General features: G+C 44.5%; 1 protein-coding gene across 1 annotated transcript in view; it reads right to left on the reverse strand.

The window, feature by feature from the left end:
- Positions 1–26,004, reverse strand: part of Dct (dopachrome tautomerase) — a 40,173-nt gene extending 14,169 nt beyond the window's left edge. Inside the window, exons 1-6 of the mRNA XM_021181290.2 lie at positions 25,276–26,004; positions 16,610–16,909; positions 14,167–14,267; positions 13,308–13,474; positions 10,271–10,450; positions 8,000–8,135 (exon numbers count right to left, since the gene is read on the reverse strand). Of these exons, the coding sequence (XP_021036949.1) occupies positions 8,000–8,135; positions 10,271–10,450; positions 13,308–13,474; positions 14,167–14,267; positions 16,610–16,909; positions 25,276–25,570 (1,179 nt within the window). The 5' untranslated portion in view covers positions 25,571–26,004. The remainder of the gene's footprint in view (positions 1–7,999; positions 8,136–10,270; positions 10,451–13,307; positions 13,475–14,166; positions 14,268–16,609; positions 16,910–25,275) is intronic.
- Positions 26,005–26,850: the final 846 nt, after the last annotated feature.

Below are 26,850 nucleotides of genomic sequence, written 5' to 3' on the forward strand. Positions count from 1 at the left end.
CTAAACTAAAAATAAATTAATAAGATAATCGTTTTAAAATTACCTGAACATGTTATCAGCTTTCCCATTAAAAACATAAATAAATAAATAAACAAACAAACAAACAAACATAAAAAACAAAGGATGTTGCGATTTGTTGGTCACTTAAAGAACAAATTAGTCTCACTAACTCTGGTTCTTTTGGATATTTTTGTTATTTAAAAAAAATTACACAGAAGTCACGATGAAATGAACATATGGGTCGTATAAAAGCAAGTGTTCGCGAGATTTTTAGATGCATAGAGAAGGTGCTCAGTTTCATTTATAGGAGAAATTCAAATTAGAACTTCTTCTACCAAAGTAGCAAAGAGGAGAAGGCAAGACAGCACAGGGCCAAAGGTATAATGTCAAAAGTAGGGGCTAGCAATGACCGTGAATGTGCCATGCAGGAGTTAGGAGGGACTGTTCTTCAGTCTTCAGGGGCAACTCAGGATTTTTATCAAATGCCCAATGCTTTATCCTCACTCCTGTCCAAGGACTCTATCCTGTCTTCTCACCTCAGCTGCTCTGCATTATTTACCTTAATGTTATTGGTAACTCAAAAGATTAGGACCTGGTAAATGCCTGTTGTGACTTCAATGTGATTTGTCCCCATCACAATCCATGTTTAACAAACTTTAGTCCCCAATGTACAGGTGTTGAGAGGTAGTGGGAATTTTCAGTGATTAAGGCACGAGGGACCTATCTCCTGGTAGTCAGCAAGTGGCTGAGCAGGCCTAGCAGGGCCAGAGTCCCACTCCTATAGTAGAAGTACATTTGGCTTCCTGGGCCCTTGGCTTTCTCTCTGGAGAAATGCTCTCTTGCTGTCTGACCTCACCAGGAGCCGATGCTACACCAGGTCTTCCAGTCTAGATCACAGCTGCACAACCTCAGACCTCTCACATCTGAGGGATGCCTGCCATTGTCATATACATATAGGCTGAAGCAGTGCCTATCTATGGGTGACTGTTAAATTTCTGATGGTAAATCTATACAATAGATTACCAACAACCAGAGTAAAGGGAAAGAGATTAGCCTTTATTAACTAACGTATGTATGCTGACATGGAAGGGAACAGAAAAGGAATGGGGAAGGGAAGGGGAGGGGGAGGACAAAGGGAAGGGGGAGCCGGGAGGGGAGGGAAGAAAAGGGTCTATAGTATATTTTCAATTAGCTGAATGGATATAACCTGTTTGCTTCCATGTTTATAAAATATACCTAAAGAAAAATGGTAACAAGTGGCTGAAAGATAGCAACAAGGCTTCATTTAGACGTTTTTCATTGTGAACCTTGGGTGTACATTATTAATGTTGGAGGTGCAGTCTAGTGGCAGAGCACATGATTAGCATACATGAAGCCCTGGCTTCAATCCCCAGCACCAAATGAGATTGAAATACTAAGAAACAAAGTAACAACTTTATAATTAAGTGAAATAAGTAGAAATATAGTGTATGTCACTAATATATTATAATTGTTGCTATAGATAACAAAACATGAAAGAAAGTAAGTATAAAAATTGGAATGGTGGCTAAAGAGGTGACTCCGTGATTAAAAGTGCTTGTTACTCTCTCAGAAGACCTGGGTTCAGTTCCTAGCATTCACACAGTGTTCTCTAGCTGGAACTCCAGCTTTCCCGCGCCCTCTTGTGGACACTGTGGACACTGCATGCACATGGTGCAAATATGAACCAGCAGGCACACACAATATACACACAAAATAAAATTTTACATTTAAAACCTGAACATGCAACTATGAGGATTTTTAAGCTTTTCTTCAGGCTAGAGAGATGGCTCAGTGGGTAAAGCACTTGCCACATATGTGTGAGGATCCCCAGGGTCCACATTAAAAGCCAGGTGCTAATGAGTGAATGCCAAAAATTCTGGAGAACTCAGAAACAGACACATGCCAGGATTCCACTGACCAGCCCGTTTAGCTGAATCAGTGAGCTCCAGACTTAGTGTGAGACGCTGTCTCAAACAATAAGTGGAGAACAGTTGAGACACTTTATATTACTCTTTGGAGTACACATGGGCACTCATACACCCTGGTCTCTATTGCTGCAGTAAGGACAGACTGTGCCCAAAAACCACTTGAGAAACATTGTTTCAGCTCACAGCTGTAGCCCATCAGGAAACGAGGTCAGGAACTCAAGGCAGCAACTAAGGCAGAGACCACCATGGAGGAGTCTTGCTTACTAGCTTGCTTCTCCTGGCTTGCTCACTTTGTCTTCCTATATGCCCCAGGACTCCCTGCCCAAGAGAGACGCCATCTCTCATGAACTGAGTCCTCCCACATCGATCATCAAGGGAGAAAATGCCCCACAGGCTAGCCCATGGGTCTACCCTGAGAAGACTTTTTTTTTTTTTCAGTTGAGGTTGCTTCCCCTCGGATGATTCTAATTTGTGTAGGGTGACAAAATGTATGTGTGTGTGTGCATGTGTGTGTGTGTGTGTGTGAGAGAGAGAGAGAGAGAGAGAGAGAGAGAGAGAGAGAGAGAGACTGAGAGATAGGCAGAGGCAGAGGCAGGCAGAGGCAGAGAGAGATGGTAAGACTGGCTTTGGGGGCTTAGTCCATTTATAGTTATTGTACATGGAAAACAACCTCATGAGCTAGCTATCACTGTCTAGTCAACTAGAGGTCTTCCCAACCATCTTGCAGTGCTTAGAACACATCATGTGTCCCTTGCAAAGGATAACTCTAAAGCACAAAGAGATGCACTTCGCAGCCAGACGACTTGTACTGAGAAGATGTAAGAGGGCCGGTGAGGCTGCGGAGAAAGGTGACCATTCCCACTGCTGGTGTAGTAAAGCAATGGCGGGAGATGACAGAGTAGGTCCGAGAAATCGAGAAGTGAGACTGCTGTGTGCTCCTGAATTCCACCGCAGGACTTAGATCTAAAGCGGGTAGTATATCAAATGGCACCTGCAGTTTCTCAGCATGCTACTCACAATAGTCAACACATGGAAATAACTTCCGTGCATAATGGAAGACGTGCCCTTAAATGGCGGTGCAAGGGCTGAGAGTGTAGCTCTGTTGGTAGGCTTTAAGCCTGCATGTAGCCCTGGATTTCATTCCACAAACCGCGTAAGCTGTGTCTTGAAAACCAGAATTAAATTAGATTAAAAAGTGATGTATATGTGTATATGTACAATAGAAGACTGTTACTTTTTTTTTTTTTAACATAGGGTCTCCTATAGGCCATTGGCTACATGAAATTCCCATGTAGTCAATGATGGCCTAGAGTTCCTGAGCCTCATGCCTCTAGCTCCTGAGTGCTGAGACTACAGGTGTGTAGCCTGGGTGAGCTCATACCCATGCTCAATGGGTATGTTCAGTTCTTAAAGATAACACCTGTGAGTCTGCAGCACATGCGTGGGTGGGAAAAGCTGGGTGCAGAGAGAAACAAACACACCTGCGGGGCAGGATAAACTGGGCAAAGAGAGACTGACTGCCCAGCCCATCTCTAAGATGCTTCCTCTGGGATAAGTGTCCTGAGGCTCTGGGTAGAATGGCACGTTTTAGCCCAGCTTCTTTCTCAGCAGTTAACTGTTGAATTTTACAGTGTATTGGCTTCCCCATTTTCTGGACTATATCTAAATTTAATACAGAAGAGAGCGGTGCTTAGCTTCCCTGTAGCCTAATCTCATTTTCCATGATAAATGTGTGGACTTGCTGCAACTTGTAAGAATTATTAGAATTTCAGACATTGCTTCAGAGGTCCCTCCCCTCTTCCTTACGTTCTGCCTTCTCTTCCTTCTTATTGCGATCCTACACAACTTTGAAGTTCTATTGCTTGTAGAGATTTTACAAAAAAAAATTTTAACGAAAGCTGTGCGCAGCATAGTTGCATAAATTGACTCACAAATCTGAAATTCCTGAAGCTATAACTCTGTCAACTAAAATAGTTTACCCTAAATCTTGGGGCGTAAAATCATTTAAAGCTGACTTGGTGTCAACATAAACCTGTTTGTAAACAGCCTTCAGTAAGTGTGTGTGTTGAAAATAGTGATGAAACACTGTTCCTCCACCTTCCAGGAGAGGCTCTGGCTTTCTGTTTCGTGGTTGCTGTTCTTGTTTTATGTATATAATAATATATTATTACTCCCCAAAATTTTCAATATGGAAGATACTAAAAGTAATGAAGACCAAACAACTAAATACATAGTATCCTTGGACTACATGTAAGCTGCAGGGTTTTGTTTTGTTTTTATTAACAAACTTACCATGTGGGTTCTCACCTAGGACAGGAAACGCATATGACAACAGTGATATTCCAGAAGCTAAGGTTTATGAGTTTAAGGCCAGCGTGGGTGACATAGTAAGACCCCACTGCAGAATAGAAAATAAGAAAGGCAGAAGGAGAAATTGAGAAGATGGGGAAAGTGCCCTATATTGCAAACCAAGAATGCTGGTCCCTTAGGTTAAGAGTCGGCAAAGTTAAAAAAAAAGAAAAAGAAAAACTATGAGATCATAGTGCTAGGTTAAATAAGGCAACTGCAAAATGTATACCACATGGACCTACTGCCTGTCTATGTAGCGTTTTATTGGGATACCACATTCAGTCGTCTGTGCATTATCTATGGCTGCCTACACACTTCAGCCAGGGATACAGCTCAATGTTTGTTGAGCATGCAGTAGAACTCAGGTTCAGTTCCCAGCACTGATTAGAAAATAAATTAAAGCAAGGGAGGGAGGCAGGGGTGGAGCGAGAGCAGCAGAGGAGGTGGAACAGAGAGGAAGCTGAGTTATTGAGTAGCTGCAGCTGAGGCTTTCAGGCCCGAAAACCCCAGAATGTTGCTATCTGGTCACTTACAAAAAATGTGACCTGTCTCTGTAGGCTTTAACGGAGTTCATGGGCTTCCTCAGAAAGGCAGCAGTCCTACAGAAAACCCGTCTAGTGCCATTGCCATTATTTCCTTTAGGAGTAGAGGAAGGTTTGTCCTCATCTTCAATCTGTCAGAGGACCTCATGGTTTTTACTGAAGTAACCAGAATTACTTACAAGAGAAGCTATAAAATTGCCCTTATGAATACAGATTGTGTACATAAATGTACAGTTGATGCTGCACACTTGAACAAGACCTCCCTAGAGACATACAGTCTCAGGGAAGGCAGATTAAGTACCAGAAACCTAGACATGTGCTCATGGCTGGGGTGGTAGCCAAGGAAATGATCTGAAACGTGGAGTCAGAAACCCCAGGCAATGCCAGCATGAGGCAAATGGGATGAATGGTTGCTGGTGCCTCACAGGTGAGTCCCCACCTGGTCAGAGGCAGGGTTCAACCATCCACAACGGCTGACAAACCCATCAGGTGTTAGGGCTGTGCAGACCTGAGAGGAGAAGCAGTTTCTAGAAGGAACGATCACCCATCTCCTCTCTTGATGGAGACTCAAGTCTATGTCAAGTTGCCTTGCTTAGCCCCAACTTGACGTAGACTTGAGTGTCTGTCTTCTTATGGTGCTGCACAGCCTCCCGGGAGCCCACCAAGACAAACATGTAGAAACTGATGAAGCTGTGAGTTGAGAAGTTCATTCACTCACGTCCGTGTGGAAGCTCACGCTCAGTTGGTGTGCCTACATTCAGAGATGCGACCTGAAAGGAGGTGTCAATGTTTGTTGTCAAGCAAGAGTAGGGCCCTGATGTGATAGGATTGGCGTCCTTCTAGGAAAGAGCATGCGCGAGCTTATGCCCCGCCTCTTCCCATCACTCAAGCTCACAGCGAGGAGGTCCAGGAAGAAAGCTGTCGGAGACTGAATGTGAAACGTCCCCTCCAGACTGCTGCGTTTGAATATCTAGTTCACAACTCGTGGCACTCCTCCAGAAGGTATGATGGAATATTTGTGGGCGGAGCCTTGCTGGAGGAAGTGGCTCACTGTGGGAGGTTTTATAACCAGATCCCACTTCCTGTTTACTCGGCTTCCTGCCTGTAGTTGCGATGGGATGGGACCAGAGCCCTCTCTGGCTTGTTGCCCTGATTTCTCCACCACGATCACCTGTGTCCCCTTATACTGCAAGCCAAAAATGAACATGTGTTCCCTTCCTGTTATTTCTTGTCATGTGTATTAGTCACAGTAATAAGAAAAGCTAATACAGGAACCTTCATCAAATGCTAAATGTGTTGATCTTACACTGCTGACCCCCTGCCCAGAACAGTAGCAGCTGTTCACACTAACAAGTCAGTAGTGTGTTATTACAAAAATCTGAGCAAGCTACATTAATACAATTCAACAAAGGAAAACAAGGAAATTTCTGGAAGAATCTAAATGCAAAATATTATCAAAGATTTAAAGGACAAAGGGGGACATTTTTTCTTACGATGGATCCTAAATTCACCTAAGACACACAGCTCTGAACAGAGCGGGAAAATAAGCGGTGTGATTTGAGGGCCTCCGGGGCAGACACCTCGAGGGAGGTCAGCAGTTGAAAACTGGTATTGCCGTTCTATAAATCCTCTCAGGCAACTCTGATGAGCTTTTCTTCAGAAAGAAAAGCAACCTCAACATCCAGGAGCTGGCCTGGTACTGTCAGCCTGGCCCGGATGCACTCTCTCAGACATCATCAACATCAGCAACAGACAGGGCCCTCTGTGATGGTGGTGGGTCAGGACCAAACCATTATAACTCCATCGGCATGTCTGAGCACAGACAAAATACCCAGTACTCTTTGCTGTCTGCTACAAATGACTGGTGCTGATGTGCCAATAAACAATATTTAGTCTGCCCTCCTATGGGCACGGGCTTTCAGTAGCCACTGATAGAAACACCCTTTCTTCATGACACAATTGACCTGGAGTAAAACTCCCCTGCTTTTCTCTCCACAAAATAGCGGGCGGGCACCAACCCAATGCCTAACCGTCTTTTCTAATGTCCATTGGCCAGGGCTTTTCCAGCCTCCTCATTCCCTCCCTGTAAGGAGTTATAATAATTCAATGTATTCATCTGTGGGAGAAGGAAACAGACACCCCATGCTCCAAGCCTTCGTTGGATAGCTGAACTCCAGTTAACAGCAAACCTCGTGTATGCTATGTGATTCCTCTACATACATATCTATTATGATGAAGTTTAACTTATCAACCAGGAGTAATTAACCAACTAATAAAATACTATAAAATAATAATAATAATAATAATAGCTTGCTATAATAAGTTCATGTAAATGTGAACTATTAAACTATCTCATATCATATGCATCTTTCCTCTTCTTCCAGACTATGGTTGAGCATGAGTAACTAAGCCACCAAAAAGGAGTCTGTCCTGTCTTTCATGGCTGTCTCCTGCTCTGCCTCTCATGGTTATCTCCTGTTCTGCCTCTCATGGCTGTGTTTCCTGTCCTGTCTCTCATGGCTATCTCCTGTCCTGTCTCTCATGGCTGTCTCCTATCCTGTCTCTCATGGCTGTCTCCCATCCTGTCTCTCATGGCTGTGTTTCCTGTCCTGTCTCTCATGGCTGTCCCCTGCCCTGTCCCTCATGGCTGTTTCCTGTCCTGTCTCTCATGGCTCTCTCCTGCCCTGTCTCCTCTCCTGGGTTCACATCACTACTGTGGCTGAGAACATTTGTGCTTCCCATCCAGCCGGCATCCCCTTTTCTCCTCCTTTCTTGCTACCCAAGCCTTTGTTTCCTCTAGTGAACCAACAAGTATAGTCTGTGTGCAATGTACACTCTTGAACTCTGTTCATTCACCAAGGAACACCTTTTACAGTTGTGCTAATTTGTGGTATACAGTTTGTTAGGTTACTGACAGAATTCTGCTAACTTGTAAACTCCTGGTTAAGTCTATCTAAATCCTACCATTCCTAAAGGATTGGTTTATGAGTAGGGACTTCATGTGCTACTGACCCATATGCCCCATATGGCTTAACATTGAAGTATATAGGCAGAGGGGGTATTGTTTACAGAGTGAAACTTCACCAAAACTTCACTGCAAAGCCAACGAACCCTACAAAACATTTAGAAACAGCTTCATAAGTTCTGAGTCTAACATACCACAAACACAGGGTCGTTGGCCGCTGAGTGTGGCAAGGCATTGGTCCCGTTCAGGAAGGAGTGAGCCAAGTTATGAAGGTTCATGACTTGAGAGTCCAGTGTTCCGTCTGCTTTATCAAACCCTTCCAGTGCATTCCTGAGAGAAACCAGAGTGTGGTGACTTCAGTGAAGATCATCAAAAGTCTCAACATTACCCAGCCATCTTCTCCTCTAATCCTGGATAAGGATAGCAGAGGCATTGCCGCTAGTTGACTAAGGATTCTTTCACCTCCACCTTTTTGTTTAATCTTCTGCAAGGGGAAGCAACCCAGTCAATGCTGCCCCTGCATCTGCTGGGTTACATTGTTCTCTTTGTGCACAGTATAACTATGTATCTTTATTCTTATTTTCTGTACCCTTGAAAGACAAGGACTATGTTTCCTTCATAATGTTACTATCAGGGCTTTTTCTCTCTCCCCCATGCATGACCTGTTCTCTTTCTCTACAAATCCCAACTCCACACACATAAATTGTATAACTTATACCAGTCTAGGAGCAGGGTAGGCAGAACTTAAGTTCAGGAATTTTGCTGAATGTATCATAACTATGTATGTTCCTAACCAACTCTCAAACGGTGACAGTGATTATGATGCAAGAATCATAAGACCACTCTCAGCTCAAACCTAGAGAGAGTGCAGACTAACTTACTAGCATTTTTATCACAAGGAAAAATGAATGCGTGCTTCTTTTTTAAAACAGTCTTAAAATGTTACCCTTTGTCTACTTTTTTTGATTATTTGAAACAGAATCTCATTGGCTGTCCTGCAAATCACTATGCAGGCCAAGTTGGCCTCAGACTCATAGAGACCTGCCCTGCTTCTACCTCCCAAGTGCTGTGATTAAAGGTGTGCACAATCATGCTCAGCCCTTTGCCTACTTTTATTTTGATTTTTTATTAGATATTTTCTTTATTTACATTTCAAATGCTATCCCAAAAGTTTCCTATACCCTCCCCACGACCTGGTCCCCTACCCACCCTCTCCCACTTCTTGGCCCTGGCGTTCCCCTGTACTGGGGCATATAAAGTTTGCAATACCAAAGGGCCTCTCTTCCCAATGACGGCCAACTAGGCCATCTTCTGCTACATATTCAGCTAGAGACACAAGCTCTGGGGGTACTGGTTAGTTCATACTGTTGTTCCACCTATAGGGTTGCAGGCCCCTTTCAGCTCCTTGGGTGCTTTCTCTAGCTTCTCCATTGGGGGCCCTGTGTTCCATCCTATAGATGACTGTGAGCATCCACTTCTGTATTTGCCAGGCACTGGCATAGCCTCATATGAGACAGCTATATCAGATTCCCTTCAGCAAAATCTTGCTGCCTTTGCCTAGTTTTGACACCGCTCTAAGGGCCATGCCCACTTCAAGCATCAGGTTCAAGCCCTGATACATTCAGTAAAATTCCTGAAATTGAGTTCTACCTACCCTGCCCCTAGCGCAGTATAAGTTATGCAATTTATGTGTGGGAAGTTGGGGGCTTGTAGAGAAAGAGAACAAATCCAGTTTTGACGCAGGTGACCTTCTCTCCCGTGGGCACCTCGTGCATCTTTGTGAGAACCTGATGTTCATACATATTCGTCACCGATCTTCTGTGGTGTGACGAACCTGATATCTGATCTTCAGGTTTCAAGAATCAAGTTATTATGTTGTGCGATATTTTGAACTAAATCCAAAAAGATCTCCTGAGAGTCAGACCCCAGTATTATGATCTGATGAGCTTCTAATGTCAGATTTAAGGAAGTGGGTAAGAAAAGGATAATAAGAGTTTGCACACTGTTAAAGTATGATAGTTAGTGTGATGCCATGGCTCCAAGGTAATGCCTGCATGTGTACAGAAATCAGAAATTAGGATGGCATTGAATTTAGAAGCTAGCAAAACTACCGTCTTGGTAAGAGTATATTTCTCAACATTAACACCTCCCTTTCCTTGTTCTTAAGCCTTTCCCGAATATTTAGATTTGGAGGTGTCTGCCAAAACCTGGATTCCTTCGGTCCCACTAGTGCGGTGGTTCTCAACCTGTGGGTTGTGACCTCTTTGGCAAACTTCTAGCTTTAAAAATTATTTACCTTACAATTCATAACAGTAGGAAAATTAAAGTTATAAAGTAGCAATGAACACAAGTTTATGGTTGGGCGTCTCCTCATCATGAGGAACTGCAAGAAAGGGTCTCAGCGTTAGGAAGGGTGGAGAGCACTGCTCGGGGGCTGGGAGTGGGGGGAAGAGCCCACTGCCTACCTGAAGCTGAAGGTAGAGTTCTGGAAGAAGGGGGGACTGTCAAACTTCTGGAGAGTCAGGCAATCCTGCACGTTTTTTAAGGTTGGCAGTTTCTCATTATTTCTGCCTACTTTGTTTCTTCTCAGCAAACCTTCATAGGTTCCATTACACAGTGTGACCCGGCGGTTGTAGTCATCCAAGCTAAGATTTGTAAGATTAAAAATGAGATGTCTTAACTTTGTGAATGGTATCGTGAATTTGATCCAAGCAAACCCATGAGGGGTGTGGTCATTAATTACCTTACAAGGTCCAAACTCGGTGTAAAAAAAAAACATTGCCCTTAAAAATAAGCATGGAAAGAGACATTTCAGAAACGTGGTTGCCCAAACAAGAATACAGGAGTGAATGTAATAGTAATTATCATTCCATTCAAAAGCCAGTGATGGGTTTACAAGCTAAGTGGTGACAACTGTAATTGTAATTGAGCTTGGGAAGATTAAAGGGGTAACACAGCAGCTTCTATTACACAGCCAGTTGGGGAGGAATATCTGTGAAGAACTGGGAAAAGCATTTAGAACAACTGGAGACTCATAGGAAGCCAAAGAAACAGCTATAATTATACAAATAAAATGCAGTAATAAAATATTATGAAAGTCTTAAATACCTGGATTTGATTGTCCTACATTGAATGCATACATGCACACACAGTTATCAATAGTATACCCTGTAATTTCTGTAATAAAAATAATATTAGTCCCTATGCTTATTTGCATGAATGTCTGTGCACATGTATGTGGGGGTACAAAAACCTGAGGGTCACGTTTCCTTAGCTGGAAGCCAGCAAACACCAGCAAGCCTCTTCCACTCCTCGGCCTTGGAGCTGGGCTTACAGACCTGCCTGGGACGCCCAGCTTACCCAGTGCGTGCTGGGATGCAAATTCTAGTCTCACAGTTTCTCATCAAGTACTCTTAACCACTAAGCCTTCTCTCTGTGCTTGAGATAATAATTTTTAAAAGTACAAAAAATAAAAAAGCCATATTAGGAACTGTGTGAAGACAGTTGGAAATGAACAGTTAGGTGGTAAGCGCAAGGCTGAGAGGGAGGGTCCACAAGGTACGCGTGCGGCTGGCAGCCGGGGATCTCACCATCAGAGTACTGATGCATGGGTGGAGGTAGATCTGAAAGACATAACTGCATGGGATACAGAGAGTGCAAGGAAAGAGTGGTGAGAAGAAAAAGGTGAGAATATGCAAAAACGGAGAGTGCCAGGACCCCAACCTCAGCAACAAAGGCCTCCCAGGCATCATTTCCAGAGTGTGTTCCAGAGAGATGGTCTGTGAAATAGAAGTCCCCAAGTCAGACATGTTTTGGTTCCCATAGATGAAGAGTAATATATTTGTCTTCATCTAGGGAGGCTAGAAGATGTTCCAAATATTTTTTTTAAAAAGACACTTTGAACTCAGTATTCTTTAGACTTTCGCAAACACAGAAACTTCTCATGTCACTTACGAATAGACAAAGGCACGGAGGCAATGGTGCTCTGTGGAACTGAGTAGAGTTGAGCAAGGGTATCTAGAACATCCTTCTAGCTGAGGCCCCGACGGAGGGCTTGAGGGCACGTGCAGAACACAGAAGATGTTCCTCTGGCAGGCCTAGACCCCTCAGAACACACACGCATCCCAGGGCAGGCCCCTCATCACACACATCCACCCCAGGGCAGACCCCTCACCACACACACACACACACACACACACCCCGGGCAGGGAACACACCTCCACCCAGGGCAGGCCCCTCAGAACAACTATGTGCCTAGAAGCAGTGCTGGCCAGGGAGGTAGACCCTGATGTCAGTGGATGGTGTGGGATAGGAAAGCAGAGTGCAACTTAAAACATGGGAATTTGGAGAGAACAAAATAAATGAAAGAAGGCCGAGAAACCTCTTAAGGAATCCTCTTGTGAGGCCTAATTGTTTCCCCTTATCCACAATTTTGTTTTTTATGGTTAGTTCCCTGCATTCAACTCTGGTCAAAAATATTCCAACAGTGCGCTGAGAAACTGAAGCATTTTTGAAAGAAGAAGAGAGACTAGGCTCACGTAGGTCTTCTTCAGAACAGTGTCATGATTGTTCCATTTTATTATAGTTGTTGTTAATCTTTCCGTGTGCCTAATTCATAAGTTTAAATTTTGTCATAAGTAGGAAAAGTCAGAATGCATAGAGTTTGGTGCTGAGGTGCCAGGTAGTCCTGGGAATCCTAGAAGAGACTCCCAAAGGCCAAATGAGATTTTGAACTGCACATACGCAGAGAAACAAGTCCCTGGACTCTGGGTCACGTATTTCCTCGTGTGACCTTCAGGGATTGGGAGCTATTGTTGAGCCTCTCACATCCAAGGCTGGTGCTTGTCTCCCATACAACCCCTCAGGAACTTGTGGCCCAGATACACCACCTTACTTCCAGAGGTGTAAGAGGGGTGCATGATGCTCCCACACCTAGGACCTGCCACCTATCCATACCCTCCTTGCCTTCCCACTCATCGAGCCAGAGTCTGTGCCTCTTTTCTGTCTCAGAACCATCAGCTCCATGCCTTTGAGGACTTGTCTGGACTCCCTTCTTGGCTTCACACACACACACACACACACACACACACATTACAGAACTTCTCAGACTGCTTGGTAATTTATTTACCACAAATTGATCTCTGCAAACACAGAGCAGCTGGATCTTCTTCGCCCTTGTGTTCCCAGAAGTGTTGCCTCACCAAGGGTAGGCTTGATACTCGTCAGATGGCAGCCAAGGGCTAGAACTGCTCCCAGCTGTGAAGTGGTGCTCCTGGTCTCAAAATGATGCCCAAGTACACTCAACTCAAAAATAGAAGTTCCATACATCTACTTTTTAATTTCAGAGGTTGAACGTTTAAATTCCTGCCTCCCATAGGAAAACTGCCTTCAGAAACAAGTAAACATAACTCCATGTTCCACAGAAAGAGAAATATAAAGAAACACATTGTCTATCACCAAGAACTAAGTGAAGACCGTCTGAAGAGTTACACTGCCCATTACCTGTCACACACAATCTCCCAGGTAGAGAATCTTGAGTTCTGACTAATCAGTGTTGGGTCATCTTGTCTTGCTGCTCCAAGCAGCTCGTCTGTGCACACGTCACACTCGTTCTTCCCGGTTGCAAAGTTCCAGTAGGGCAACGCAAAGGACTCATTGCCAGTGAGTCTCTAAAAGCAAAGGGGGACCCCATCACTTTATGCATGTGACAGATGCTACACAAAGGCATGGAGGCAATGACTTGGCTTACTTCTTAGCCAAACTTAGAGCAAAACTACGAATACCAATCAGACTGACAAAGAAATATCAATATATAAAAATGTTTTTGTATATATTCACATAAATATATGTGTCACATATGCATTTGTTCACATGTATAAATAAGCACAATGCAATTGTTCTGCCTTAATACAGTAGGAATTCCTACCATTTGCAACAATGTGCCGCAATGTGCGACAACGCAGGACAATGTAGATGAACCTAGAGGACACTGGGCTAACTGAAGTAAACCAGATTCTAAAAAATGTTCCATAATCTCACTCATGTTTAACATCTGAAAAAGAAAAAATATCAAATGCATAGAATGTAGAAGGAATCTGGAAGATGCAAGTGTCTAAAGATCGAACATCCAGCAGCGGGGCAAAAGCATCCACGCTGGGTCACCATGCACAGGTAATTTGTCAAGAGAGCATACTTTAGATGCCTGACACCGAGAGAAAAGAAAGCTTCCTGAAACACTGAGAGTGCTGGTGGGGGGGGCGGGGGGTGTCCCACTAGTTATCACTGAAATAAGTGTATCAAACATCACATACTCCTTAAATGCAAATCCTTTTTAGATACTGAGCATGTGGCTTTGACCAACCTGGAGTTCTCTTTCCAGCCACAACAAATGGTACCTGTGCCATGTGACAAAGGCAGGCCCTTGGTGAGAGAAATCAATGGCCTTATAGGGGCGTCCTGGACCTAAAACAGTTGGGAAATAGAGATCAGAGAAGGAATTCTTAAGAAGTTAAACCTTACCAGGGGTATGTCTCTGTCCAAAAGGCCTACAGTTTCTTAGTTTAAAAACCATGTATCCATTTAAAAAGCAACATAAGAATAATGATAACAGAGTTTCGAAAGCAGTTAGCACTTTCACAAAGTCGTCAGTTTCACTCCTCAAACCTTTGTTTTTAGCAGAGAACTGGGAAACTCAAGCCAATTTCAGCAGCCAGGGTCCTGTTACATATTTTAATTTTTACACGACAATGCATTACAATAAAATGCTGTCTAAAAGTGTCAGTCCCTAAGGCCTAAATGAAATGCATTTTAAAGATTTTCTGACTTGCTCTTTAAGATTGGGTAAATTTATAACAGAAGAGATTGCTTAATAATGTAGCGACTTCAACCATGCTTGGTGCTAATGCAGCCTTTATACATCCAAAAAGAACTTTTCTTCAAGAATGCTGCCTCACCCATCAATCAGCTAGAACCACCCGCTGACAAGCATGGTCACTGAGACCAGAAGAGAAAAAAAATATATATGCTGGAGCCAATTTAGCTGGCCACTGGAACTGCCAATTTCAGTGAAGCGCTTTGGGCAATTTAACGCCCTTCTTGCTGCCTGCGCCATCCGTCTTCTGCCTTCCATAGCAGCTCTTGATGGTTATGCAGAAACTTCAGCTCACTTTAGTTCTTTCAAAGTACCTGTAATAACTTCAGAGAGCTGAACAGACATGAATATAAATTTAGTTCCCAGATAGGACCAGAAACTATAGTTTTCCTTTCCTCTTGAGAGGCTATCTTCTCATAAAGCAAAAATTCCTCAGAGTAATGACAGGAAAACGATAAAGGCTTTCAGCTTCATCTATGGATAAAGGAAGATGGATGCTTCCCCGTGAGGCAGGTTTTAACAACACTCACACTAAAAGCAGAACTTCTGTCACTGCTGCTGGCCACACAACCTTTCTAAAAAATGGCTTTTTGACTAAAGAAAAGTTTCGAGTTTTCTACACAAAACGATGAGAGGGACGCCAAAAGATGTGGACTGGTGCAGAGGTGCGGAGAGGGAGTGGGAGAGGGGGAGGGGGAGGGGGAGGGGGAGGGGGAGGGGGAGGGAGAGGGAGAGGGAGAGGGAGAGGGAGAGGGAGAGGGAGAGGGAGAGGGAGAGGGAGAGAGAGAGAGAGAGAGAGAGAGAGAGAGAGAGAGAGAGAGAGATGCATCGGGCCCAGGGCGCTCAATGACTTTGTTTACCCTGACCCAGGGAGGGGACCCAGAAGTAGGGACAGCACCAGAAATAGCCAAGTGTACAGGCTGTTATGAAAAGAGTCTAGCATGGACTCAAAGTTTCCTAGAGCACACCAATGGCTTCTCCTCAGTCCACGGGTAACTGGGGACGAAGCTGTAGCTGTTTGATGAGGTGACTATCAACTTCCAGTGCCATGTCCCACACAGACCCCACGTTTTAGGTTCTGGGAGAGTCCTCAATATTTCACAAGCATCATTTCATTATTATTGTGGAGGCAAGGAGCATGCGCACCACAGCACGTGTTGGGGTCAAAGGCCATCTTCGTGGAATCTGAGAAGCCTCTCAGCATTTTGGAATTGTGTTGCCAAGGAAGCATGAAGCTGAGCCATAGCAACGTAGAGTTCTTCTTGCTTAGCCGTGTGGATGATTATGCCTAAATTGGATGCTTTAAAAAGTGATGTAATGAGCTGATGATGCTCGTGGCCAGCAAGAACATAAAGACACGTGACACGCAAGCTCGGACACCTGAGTTCTATCCACGAAACCCACATCAGAGTAGAAGGAGAAAACGGTGACCCTGTCCTACAAGGAAGCAACCTCAAGCGAACTTCCAACTGAGTCTAAATACGTGTGAGTGAAGGGGTCGCCGCCTTTCTAGTACAGTACTACATTTCAAGACAAGGGAGTGCTGCGCTCCCTGGCATATGTTCGGTTAATTCTCCACTTTGAAGGAAAGGCCAGAGTCAGCTTTCAAGCCAAAGTTGATTTTTTTTTCCTGGAATCAGAAGGAATTTGCCTCCACTTTGCTCAGGCCTTTGAGGATTAAGTTTCACAGAGAGCTAGGATTAGACTCTGAAGCAGGAATATAAACTGGAGAGGTTTAAAGTAATGGCAGAACAGAAAGAAACGGCCTCTTTTGAGCTACAGGCGGTGTTTGGTAATTCTGCCAGACCTACGTGTAACCTCGCTGGAGGTTGCATCCCTGTTAATTAACTTGTATCAAATGACTTCCCATCCCATACCCCCACCCGGTCACAAGTCTCTAATGATGCGCGGTAAGCCAATGTGGGAAACCCACCTAATAATGTGTCTCGAACAGAATAATAATGGAGCCACACAAAAAAGTCATACACGCTGCAGTTGGCGATCTGGGGCTGGGTCCCGTTGGGTCCGAGCAGCCCCAGCCAGTGCTGCGTGGTGATCACGTAGTCTGGGTGGATACTCTTCTTGGCCAGGTCTAAGGCGCCCAAGAACTGCTCCCTCTCCTGGGCAGTCAGGGAATGGATATTCCGCCTTAGGATGGGCGGCTTCTTCCGATTACAGTCCGGGCCGGTCCAGCCGAACTTGCAGCCTCCACAATTATAACCAGCAAAGTTTCCTGATTTAAAAAAAGGGGGGGGGGCGGGGGGAGATGAGAAATGAGTATGAGGTTATATACTTTGGAAGAAAATTCTCAGTTGGAATTCCAGGTAGAATGGAACAGAACAGATGATTATAAGGGGGAAGGAGGGGAGCTGACCCAAACGGGAAGACCAGGACAGGCCACAGAGAGAAAGCACCCGATAGGGCACAGAGAACCCTCCGAAAACCCAGGCCCCACGCTGCTGCCTTGTTCTTGGGCTTGCAGCCTCTACTACAATATGGAAATCATTTTTTATTGTTAAAGCAGAAGAGGAAGAAGGGGGAGGGGGAGGAAGAGGAGGCGGAGGGGAGGGAAGGGGAGGATGAGGGGCAGCGAAGGAGGAGGCTTAGTTCCCAGGACCTCAGCATGGGTCTAATTTTGAAAATCATGTTTTCAACATGGCAATTAAGATAAAATAAGAGCACGGGAGCGGCAGCCCCTTGCCCCGTATGAGCAAAGAGAAGACTCCAAAAGAACAGTGATCACCAGGAAGCGCAGGGAAGAGGTCGCAGGAGACAGGAGCCCTGAGGCCTCCACCACCAGAGCTAGTAGAAAATCACTTCTGTTCCTTCTGTCCCTGGCGGCAAAGGTTTGTTGCAGTGGCCCTAGCAAAGGAACTCTTCTGCTCTTGGGCGTCCCGGAGCTATCTCTTCTAACGTCCCCTGCACACCCCAACCTGGCCGGACCTTGCTAAGGTCCACAGTCTATTCCAGCCCACACTACTTGGCCGGCCCAGACTGCTTCACTGACTTAGTGAGCAATCCCAGCACTCAGTAGGCACAGACAGGTGGGCCTCTGTAAGACTGAGGCCAGCCTGGTTTACATAGTGAGTTCCAGATGAGACAGCCAGGGCTACGCAGTGTGACCCTGTCTGGAAAACGATGATGATGATGATGACGACGACAACGAAGACAACGACAATGACAACGACAAACAAGCTGACTTGCAGAATTTGGTTGGCATCTAACTTTAAAAACGCTGGTTCCTTTCACAAAGGAGGCAGCATTAAGACAAAAATTGATGTTGTCTGGCAAACCATGAAGGTGAATTAACTGCCGTGATGTGGAGAAGTGCAAATCCTTTAGAATTTTCTGTCTGCACAAAAGCATCTCTGCTTTCCCACACCCAAAAGACAAGAACTAGTGAGCGAGCTCTCGAATGCCCCCCCCCCCACCCCAGGACTGGTGACTAAGTCTAAATTCTTCCATTGCCTCTGCACTCAACCTTGTGGGTTTTCTGTTTGGGGCATGATCAACAGCTCACTCCTCATGTACATTAGAGGGAAAGTTTAGCTCTTATTCCCACAAGAAGATAATAGTCTCATCTCCAGAAGATTAAAGGGCTGAGTCCAAGTATTTAAGGCAAAAGGACCAGCTCCCGCTCAGCCTCTGCCTCCACCTCATGGCCCTCGAGACTATGACTGGTTCTTTCCTGTGCCTGGAACACTTTTCCTTGTTTTCCAAAATCCCTCCCTGCAGGTACCACCGCTGCTTTTAAGGTCAAGCCAGACCTTGTTTTGGCAGAGCTGGTTGAGGGTACCCAGTGCTTCAATCACTGAGCTGCGCCCCCAGCCTGGGACCCAGACATCAGAATGACCTGACCTGTGTTCCCTCAGTCCCTTGGAATCCCGTTTATTTTATTTACGTATAATCATCAAGGAGGCCTGACTCACTGGTGTGGCACTTGGTTTCCATGTCCAGCATCATCAAGACAAAAAGAGAAAGAAAGAAAATACCTACTACCCACTGGGGTAGCTTTTACACAAATAGCTTTGCTTTTTTTTTTTTTTTGATAAATGATCAAATAAAAGTTTGTCTGAAGAATACTTGCTACTCCGTTGAGCACTCAGTCAAACTTGCAGCTGGTTTTAAAGTCTCTGCTCAGAAAGCACATGGTCATTGCTCTTCAGTGGGAAAGAACCCAAGACCAGAGAGAAGCAGGCTGCTGGCAGCGATAGACAGGGAGACATGCACACAAGCAAAGGATGTGAGTGCTTTTTGCTCACTCTGTGTGTGTGCGCTGTTTTTTCTCATGTCCATACACGTCTTTGTGGGTTTGTGTGCATATGTGCATGATAGAAGTCATCAAGTATCTTCTCTTCTCTTCTCTTCTCTTCTCTTCTCTTCTCTTCTCTTCTCTTCTCTTCTCTCTCTCTCTCTCTCTCTCTCTCTCTCTCTCTCTCTCTCTCTCCACTTTATTTTTGAAACAGTCTCACTGAATCTGGACTCAGCAATTCAGCTAGTCTGTCTGTCTGTCTGTCTGTCTGGCCCACCAGCTCTAGGAACCAACCTGTCTCCCTCTGCCCTCTGCTTTTGCAGCATTGGAATTGCAAGTGCACATGGAGAGCTGGGGAGACTGTTTATAGATCAAGATCGCTGCTGCTCTTGCAGAGGAACCAGTTGCAATTCCTAGCATGCACATGGCAGCTCACAACTGTAGGTACCTATAGGCAGTTCCAGGGGATCTGATATCCTCTTCTGGCCCCCACAATCTATACAATATGCACGCAGGCAAACACTCAACACACAGAATAAAAATAAATAAATAGTTTTTAAATAATAAAGGAGTGTTGGGGAGGGTTGGGTTGGTTTGGTTGGTTGGATTTTTACAGGGGAGACCAGAGGAAAATGGAAAGCAGTTAGCTGTGTTATCCGAAGTGACTGTCCAGCTCATCTTGCTTGCAGGACCTCAATGAAGACCTTCATTTACAATGACCCAAGTGATAGTCACCAGGATCAAAATTTAAAAGTTTTAACACTTTAAAGTTGATCGTTGGCTTTATGTTGTCTTAAATAAAACACTCTATTCTGTAAAGTCGATAAAGTCATATAATAAGGTCAGTTGATTCTGTTTCTCTCACTAATGCTTCCTACAGGTATTAAAATCATTAAAATGTAAGAAAAGAATAGTAAAGGTCTTTTGTTTTTTGTTTTGCTTTGTTTTGTTTTTGGTACACAGTGAGCCTGCTGCTCTGCGTGGCTTGCTGGGGATCATGGTGGAATGTCAAGTGTTAGACCAGCTAAGCCATCTCCCCAACCCTTTCTATTTAGCTTTTCTATGGACTAAAAGAGCCCTACATTTTTAGATAGTAAAAAAATAACACCTTTAAATTTTCTAGCAGAGTCTTCAATACACTCTCAAATTAAAAGTCATAAAGTATTTCTGACTCTTGAAGTTCCTAACGTAGAACGTGAGCGAGTCACAGCTTGTGATAATCTCTGCACAGCACTGCTTGTCGTGACTCTCCTGGTTGCTGAAAACACTATCATCAATAACTTTCTTCCTTGTTGATTTATGTAGTAAATAACTTACTGAACATCTAAAACCTAATTACAGTCAAAACTAAACAGGGGGTGTGAAATTGAGGAAGTGCATAGATGCAAGGGGATACCTAGGAAATCTCTGTACTCTTGACTTAATGGTATCTGAACTTAAAAGTGTTTTTAAAAATACTCTTTTCTGTGGAGAGCAAAAGGGAAAAAGTTGACATCTCTAGCAGTTGGGGTACATAAGATTAAAATGCATTATTCACAAGTGTAAAATTGCCAAAGAATAAATAAAAGATATTCTATTCTAAAAATTAGTCTTAAAATGAATTTCAATATGCTTTCCTCTGTCCTCAGAGCTTTTTATATTTTCAGACAAGTTGTCACTGCTATTGGCTTTGAGCTCAACCTCTCCGAGCTTACCATGTCAAAATAGGAGTTCTGTTTTGCAGAGTTCTTGTGAAAAATAAGTGTGCTTGCTGTTATAGAGCCCAGAGAACGGTGCCAGGGCACAACTGTCCACACCAAGTTGCAGGTGATAGTCTTAGAAAACTCTGCTTTTCAAGTGGCAGAGCTATGACTTGTCCTCAGATACTGATACTGTGAACCTTCGAACATCACGCCATCTCCCCTACACACACACATGTCATGGGCTCAGCACACTTAGTACAGATAAATGTCATGTGAGAGAGTGATGGAGGAAAGACTGGAAACTGGAGGGAGGAGGCAGGTGTTAGACACTGGGGATGCAGACACAGATAAGGTAGGTACCACTGGGAAGTAGAGGAAGTGGGAACGGGGGCACAGGAGGCAGCAGCACACCTGGAGCTGCAGGAAAAAGTAGAAACAGAAAGAAACAAAGTGTTGTGGGATGTCAAAAGACAAAACAAACTCTGCTGACTTTGGAGAAGACCCACATTGCTTTGCAACACTGATGGGCATAGACTTGGAATGAAAGCAGAGTGTGCGTGCCACACACACACACACACACACACACACTCACACACACACACTACTCACCATAAAATAATTGCTACTTATCATTTACAATCTGGAAGTTTACTCATTTAAAAAATTCCTTTTCTACATACACAGGAGGTCCCTCCTGTTTTTAACTTATAGACCTGGCCTAAACAGTGTATCAAAATACTGAAAACAACTAGCTATCTCTTTAAATTTCCCAGTTGTATCTTACACCAGCCTACTATGCCTCTTCTTTGTGCATTGGTGGTAAGAAATGGACAAGTGGAACACAATTAAAAAGATTGTTCATCGCTGTTTGTGGGAGACAGGAAAAGGAGGGATGGGATAATTCCAATCTATCTCACATTGAGGGAAATCATCCTTGAGCAAAAATTAAACTTAAAATGTCAAGATCCTCTCCTGACTTAAAACCAGGATGGGGAGAAAGAAAACATCTACACACTACAAGTCCCTACATGCGTTGCGTGGCTTAAACTCAAAAAACGCTATTAGACTAACTAAGCTTAACGACCACTGATTAGGGAGTTTACAAGGAACTCTAAATAGCCTATTCCTTTTAATTAGAGATTCTATTATTTTAATAACAATACTTCGTGCTCACACGGGTTCTTTCATCTGCAGAGCTCAAAAAGATTTTACAAGTGTGGTTTCATCATTATCCCCATTTCAGAGATTGGAAAATGAGGCACTTAGTCACTTGTACAAACAAGAAGTTCTCAGCCAACTGTTCAAAAACTATTTAGTGCCCAAGGATTTCAAAAAGCCCAAAGATGCAGCTGCAAGTGGCATTGCCTCATAAATGCTAACTGTCAGGTGAGCCTCTGAATGAAATGGCCAGGGCCAAAATCTCCTGAAGTCTGACTCTTTCTGACAAATATACTCAGGGCTTCCCCTAATTTACCCCAGCTGATTATAGATAAATTCTCTGTAGAGAATTGAGACACAAAATTTGATTATTTTAGTTTAGCTTTTTAGTTTTCCTTTATGAAGCTAAAGCTGCCCTCACCAGCCTCTAGTAGAGCATTAAGTCATATTATTTTTCTCAAGGAATCAGCCAATGCAATCAGCGTTCTGCTGGCCACAGACTAATTTCCATCTCTGCCTTAGAAACTTGAGGTCGACCAGGAGAGTCCAGGTGCTCCATTTGCCAATGCTTTAGACAGCTCCCAGAACCAAGGGCCTTTGAGATGCTCAAAGTCAGGTAGACACTGCATGTTGTACGAGAGAACTATAAAGACACTATTCAAGGAAGGCAAGTCGCTTGCTCTTTGGAAGGAAATAGAAGAACATGTGTCTGTCTTTGAAACAGTTGGCACATCACCAAATGATGGCAACTATGTACACAAAGCAACTTCCCATTACAAGTCTCTAAGATTTGTGTCTCAAGACTCAAGACTCTCGGGGGTGCAGGGAAGGAGACTGAGGATATAGCTCAGTGGTAGAATGTCTGCTTAATGTGTGTAAGCCCTGGGTTCAAGTCCCAGAATTAAAAAACTATTGAGTTTAAAAAGGAGGAGGAAGCAGTGGTGGGGTCATCACCTACCTCTACAACCTGCAGATGAACCTGAAAGACACTGTGCTCAGTGAGATAAATCCCCACTGTACAGCAATGCCTCCTCAACGAGGCATCTAGAGGGGTCAGCTAAACAGAGAGGACGAAAGCACTGTTACGGGAAGGGCAGCAGAGGAGGAGACATGGAGGCTCCACTGAATGAGTATGGAATTACAGTGACAGTGAATTTTGGATATCCACTCTATAGCATGCTACTGTACCCTTAAGAGTATACTACCGAGCTAAAGTTCAAGTAAAGCATTCTTGCCAAGCATGGTGGCACACGCCTTTAATCCCAGCACTTGGGAGGCAGAAGCAGGCAGATTTCTGAGTTCAAGACCAGCCTGGTGTACAGAGTGAGTTCCAGGACAGCCAGGGCTACACAGAGAAACCCTGTCTCAACCCCCCCCCCAAAAAAAAAGTATTCTTGAAGAAACAAAAGAAAATCAAGGAGACAAGAAAACTCATTGGAGGTAGTGGACAAGTCCATTTCCCTGATTGTTGTGAGAGGAGCAGGACTGTGAGACTATGCATGTATACAAACTTATTATTGTATATATTGATTGTGCGCAGAATCTTGTGTGGCAAGCTAGAGAAAAGGTGTAATCTGTCAAACTAAGCATTATGAGCAGCACATATTAAGCGTCCTTAACACATGAGTATATGCAGTACAGAATGAACAGTGGTCCTGAGTGAGTCGGAGACAAATCATAGAAAGGAGGATGGACCCTCGAGGGTAGTCATGGCTGACTGGCAGCTGGAGATGCAGACTGTACCTTGAGGAGGGAAGCCCTACTTCAAGGAATTGACCTCTGGAAATGTGACGTCTTATATCTAAAACTTGTGGATCATCCTACTCCTGACCCATTCCCTTTTTCACTCCTAAAGTAGGTCACTTTGACACACGTTCCTGTCCCTTCTTGAGGAATATTCAAAATACTTCCTCTACAAAGAGATATAGCAAGTGCACCTTGTATTCTGCTCTGACCTGTGGTTCCCACTTCCCCTTCCTAAAAGCAAATGTGCTTTCACTCTCCAAGGAGAACTACAAAGAAGAGGGAGGATGGGCGTACTGTCTCCTCTGACCTACTAAAGCATTCTGCCCCGGGACTCTCAAACATGGATGTTCAACTCTTGAAAAACACAGCATTTTGCCATCGATTGTCCCGGAAATAATTCCCATAGATGGCTCTGGAGGTTTGCGACAAAGGTCACCCCTGTTAGTGTGGCTCCCGATACCACAAGTGTGGAATCCAGCGCTTTCCCCCACCCCACCCCCCAGTGAGGCTGAAAACCTATGAGCAATGGCTAGCGAAGCAAATGCTTTAATGCCTCAGGGAAAAGGTGGATAATATATATTCAACACGCTATCATAACTTCTGTCACAATAGCTAAAGCAGAACTAGACCTTATAATTCCTTTATAATATATATATGTAATATATATAACATTATAATTCCTTATAATGATTCTTTAAATCATTTAATTTATCATTACCAGGGCTGAAGCACTTGCTTGGCATGCACAACGTTCTGGGTTGGATCTCTCAGTACTTCTAACATAAGAGTAACTATTTTATAACAAAATCATAAGGGCAGAACTTCTCACACCTTCCCTCAGTGATAGCGTTTCTGACCCTGACGTAGCCAGAGTGCCCATGCTCTCCCGTACTTCAGCAGCACGTGGGAAAGCAGGAATGAGGCAGAAGGGAATCAGCTTGCAATTGGCCGCCACAGAGAAGCCATGTCCGAGGGCTCTGCTGCTTGCAGGGGTTTTGTTTTTCAGAGGCCCTGCCAGACTCGGTGTTTTTTACAGTTGTGCATGGTTTCTGAAAACCAGAAGAAGTGGGGTAGGGAAGGACATGAGAACCCCAGAAATGTAGAAAAATGGAAATTTCATAAAAATGAATATTGGGAGACACCCTGGTTGTAAAGGAAGGATATTGAGCCGATCTGATATTGCCCAATTGGAATTCAGATAATAATAGAAGAACCCACTGTTCTCTTTGGTCCAACTCCCCAACTCTAGCAAAGTTACGGTCCAGTTCTGGCTTGAGTAAGGCAGATGAGCCCTGTTTGTGGTCTATTCAAACCCTGAGAAATGCTGAGAGCAGCTCTCTATAGCACCTGCCTCCTCTGCGCCTGCCCCATGCCAAGCCGCACCCAGCGCCGCAGCAAGTGTGGACCCATTGCAGGAGAGGCCCCGCTCCATCTTGAAAGGACTTGTTCTAGTTTCAAAGCAGGCTCCCCATCTCTGTAGCCTCCCCTCCCAACAAACAAACCAAAGGTATGTTGGCATGTGTCCAGAAATTCAGGCGTGGCCCACGCAATGTTGATTTAGTGTTCATAAGTACATGCACAGGGCGTGAAACTTGTAAGCAATCTATCAGCCTTTCTGAGTGAATAGACTTGCCACCAGAAGCAGCTAGCCTAACAGTTTGTCACCAGTGTCGCCTCTCCTCAGAAGGGATCACTTTCCTCCCTACGAATCTCCACCAAGCTCAAATGCAGTGACATCTGGGTCTGCCCAAGGGCCCTCACCTGTGCATTTGCATGTCCGGTTGAAGAATTTTCTCGGCCATTGCTCTCGGTCATCCTGGTTTCGAAGGATATAAGGGCCACTCCAGGGTCTGGTGTCTGTTTGCACCTCTGCACACTGCCCCCGGCCCTCTAGAAATCCACAGATGTTGGTTTCCTCAGGGCCCAGAGGCGGGCAGCATTCCTTGTTCAGCACGCCATCCAAGGTCATGCAGACGCGGGGAAACTGAGCCCGAGCTCTGAGCAGAATTCCGCAGCCCAGACAACCCAGCAGAAGCCCCCATCGCACTAGCCCCATGCCTTCTTAATTGGGAGGCCTGGCCCGGTGTCCCACCTGGTTTCTGTCTGACTTTACTCCTTGTCTTCCACTCCTGAGTTCTGGAGGCTTTACTCACTAAAATCGCCTTTTCTTTTTTCTTTCCTTTCCTCTTCTTTTCTTTTCTTTGGGTTTAGTTCTAGCCCTTTCCTCTCCTCTCAAAATTCCCACCTAAATCACAGAGCCTACACGTGTGCACATGTGTACACGCACATGCAATTTTATGTGACTCAAACAACTAACACTGATTTAATTTCATCCGAAGCTCCTCTAACATCAGGTTTAATGAGGGGAGCGCTTCTAGCCAGTCTTCCTTGTTAAATCAGGCTCTGTCTAATTGAGTTAATTTACAGAGTGCTCCAGCCATACTGCTTATTATGCTGCTGTTTCTAAGCCTCCTCCTTCTCTCCCTAGCCCTTGACCTTAATTGCCTTGAACTCAGTTCAAAAGCCAAGCACCGTGTTGCCTTTATTCTCTCTGGCTCGCCAAGCCACGGGGCCCTGGTGGGGCAAGGGGGTGGGGGGAAGGGATGGGAGAAGCCATCATTAAGGGGATTATAACTAGAGAAATCCTCTTTGTTAGCACATGACCCTAAGTGCACAATGAAGCTGATAAAGTGTCTGGCTTTGTGTCAGGAGGGTAAAATCAGCCTCTTTATTGGGCTCATGTGTCCCAGCCAAGCTTGTGACCTCAGACTTCCCAGTGCGTCAATAGATAGAGGGAGCATTCCGTCAAAGGCCCTTTATAGACCTGTGCATTGCTAAGTACTTCTCCCCCATGACTGCTGGCTGACATGGGAGAGAGACCGCCACAGGAGATCACAACACCCCCCCCAATAAAGAAACGTTTATTTAAAGCCAGTGTACAAGGAACTGCTTTGTTGCACAATTAGGAATCCTCTTGCTTCCAAATAATAGCCCCCTCTTCTCTTGTTCAGCACATCCATGAAGCAGATTTGTATTTAATTTGCGTGGAACCGTATGCTACCAATTATTCACAATTGTCAGTTCTCTGCAACTGGACAAACTGGAGTGGGACTTGCAAGGAAATCTTTTGATTGCATTGAGGTTTGGCATAATCATGCTTTAATTTAGGAAGGTGTGCCCCTGTGTGCTTCCTCTAGGGTACCACGGGCTGTGCAGATGGACAGTGGCGGCCATTTGCCAGAGCATTAGTCCCTTCCTGGTGTGAACAAGACTGTCGTGGTGTCATGAGATCTATATAAATTGCCGACTTAGAATTGTTCCAGTTGGAGTCTAAGA

This window comes from Mus caroli, unplaced genomic scaffold, assembly GCF_978045245.1.
Source record: "Mus caroli unplaced genomic scaffold, Mus_caroli_1 scaffold_12, whole genome shotgun sequence".
NCBI classification, from domain to species: Eukaryota; Metazoa; Chordata; class Mammalia; order Rodentia; family Muridae; genus Mus; species Mus caroli.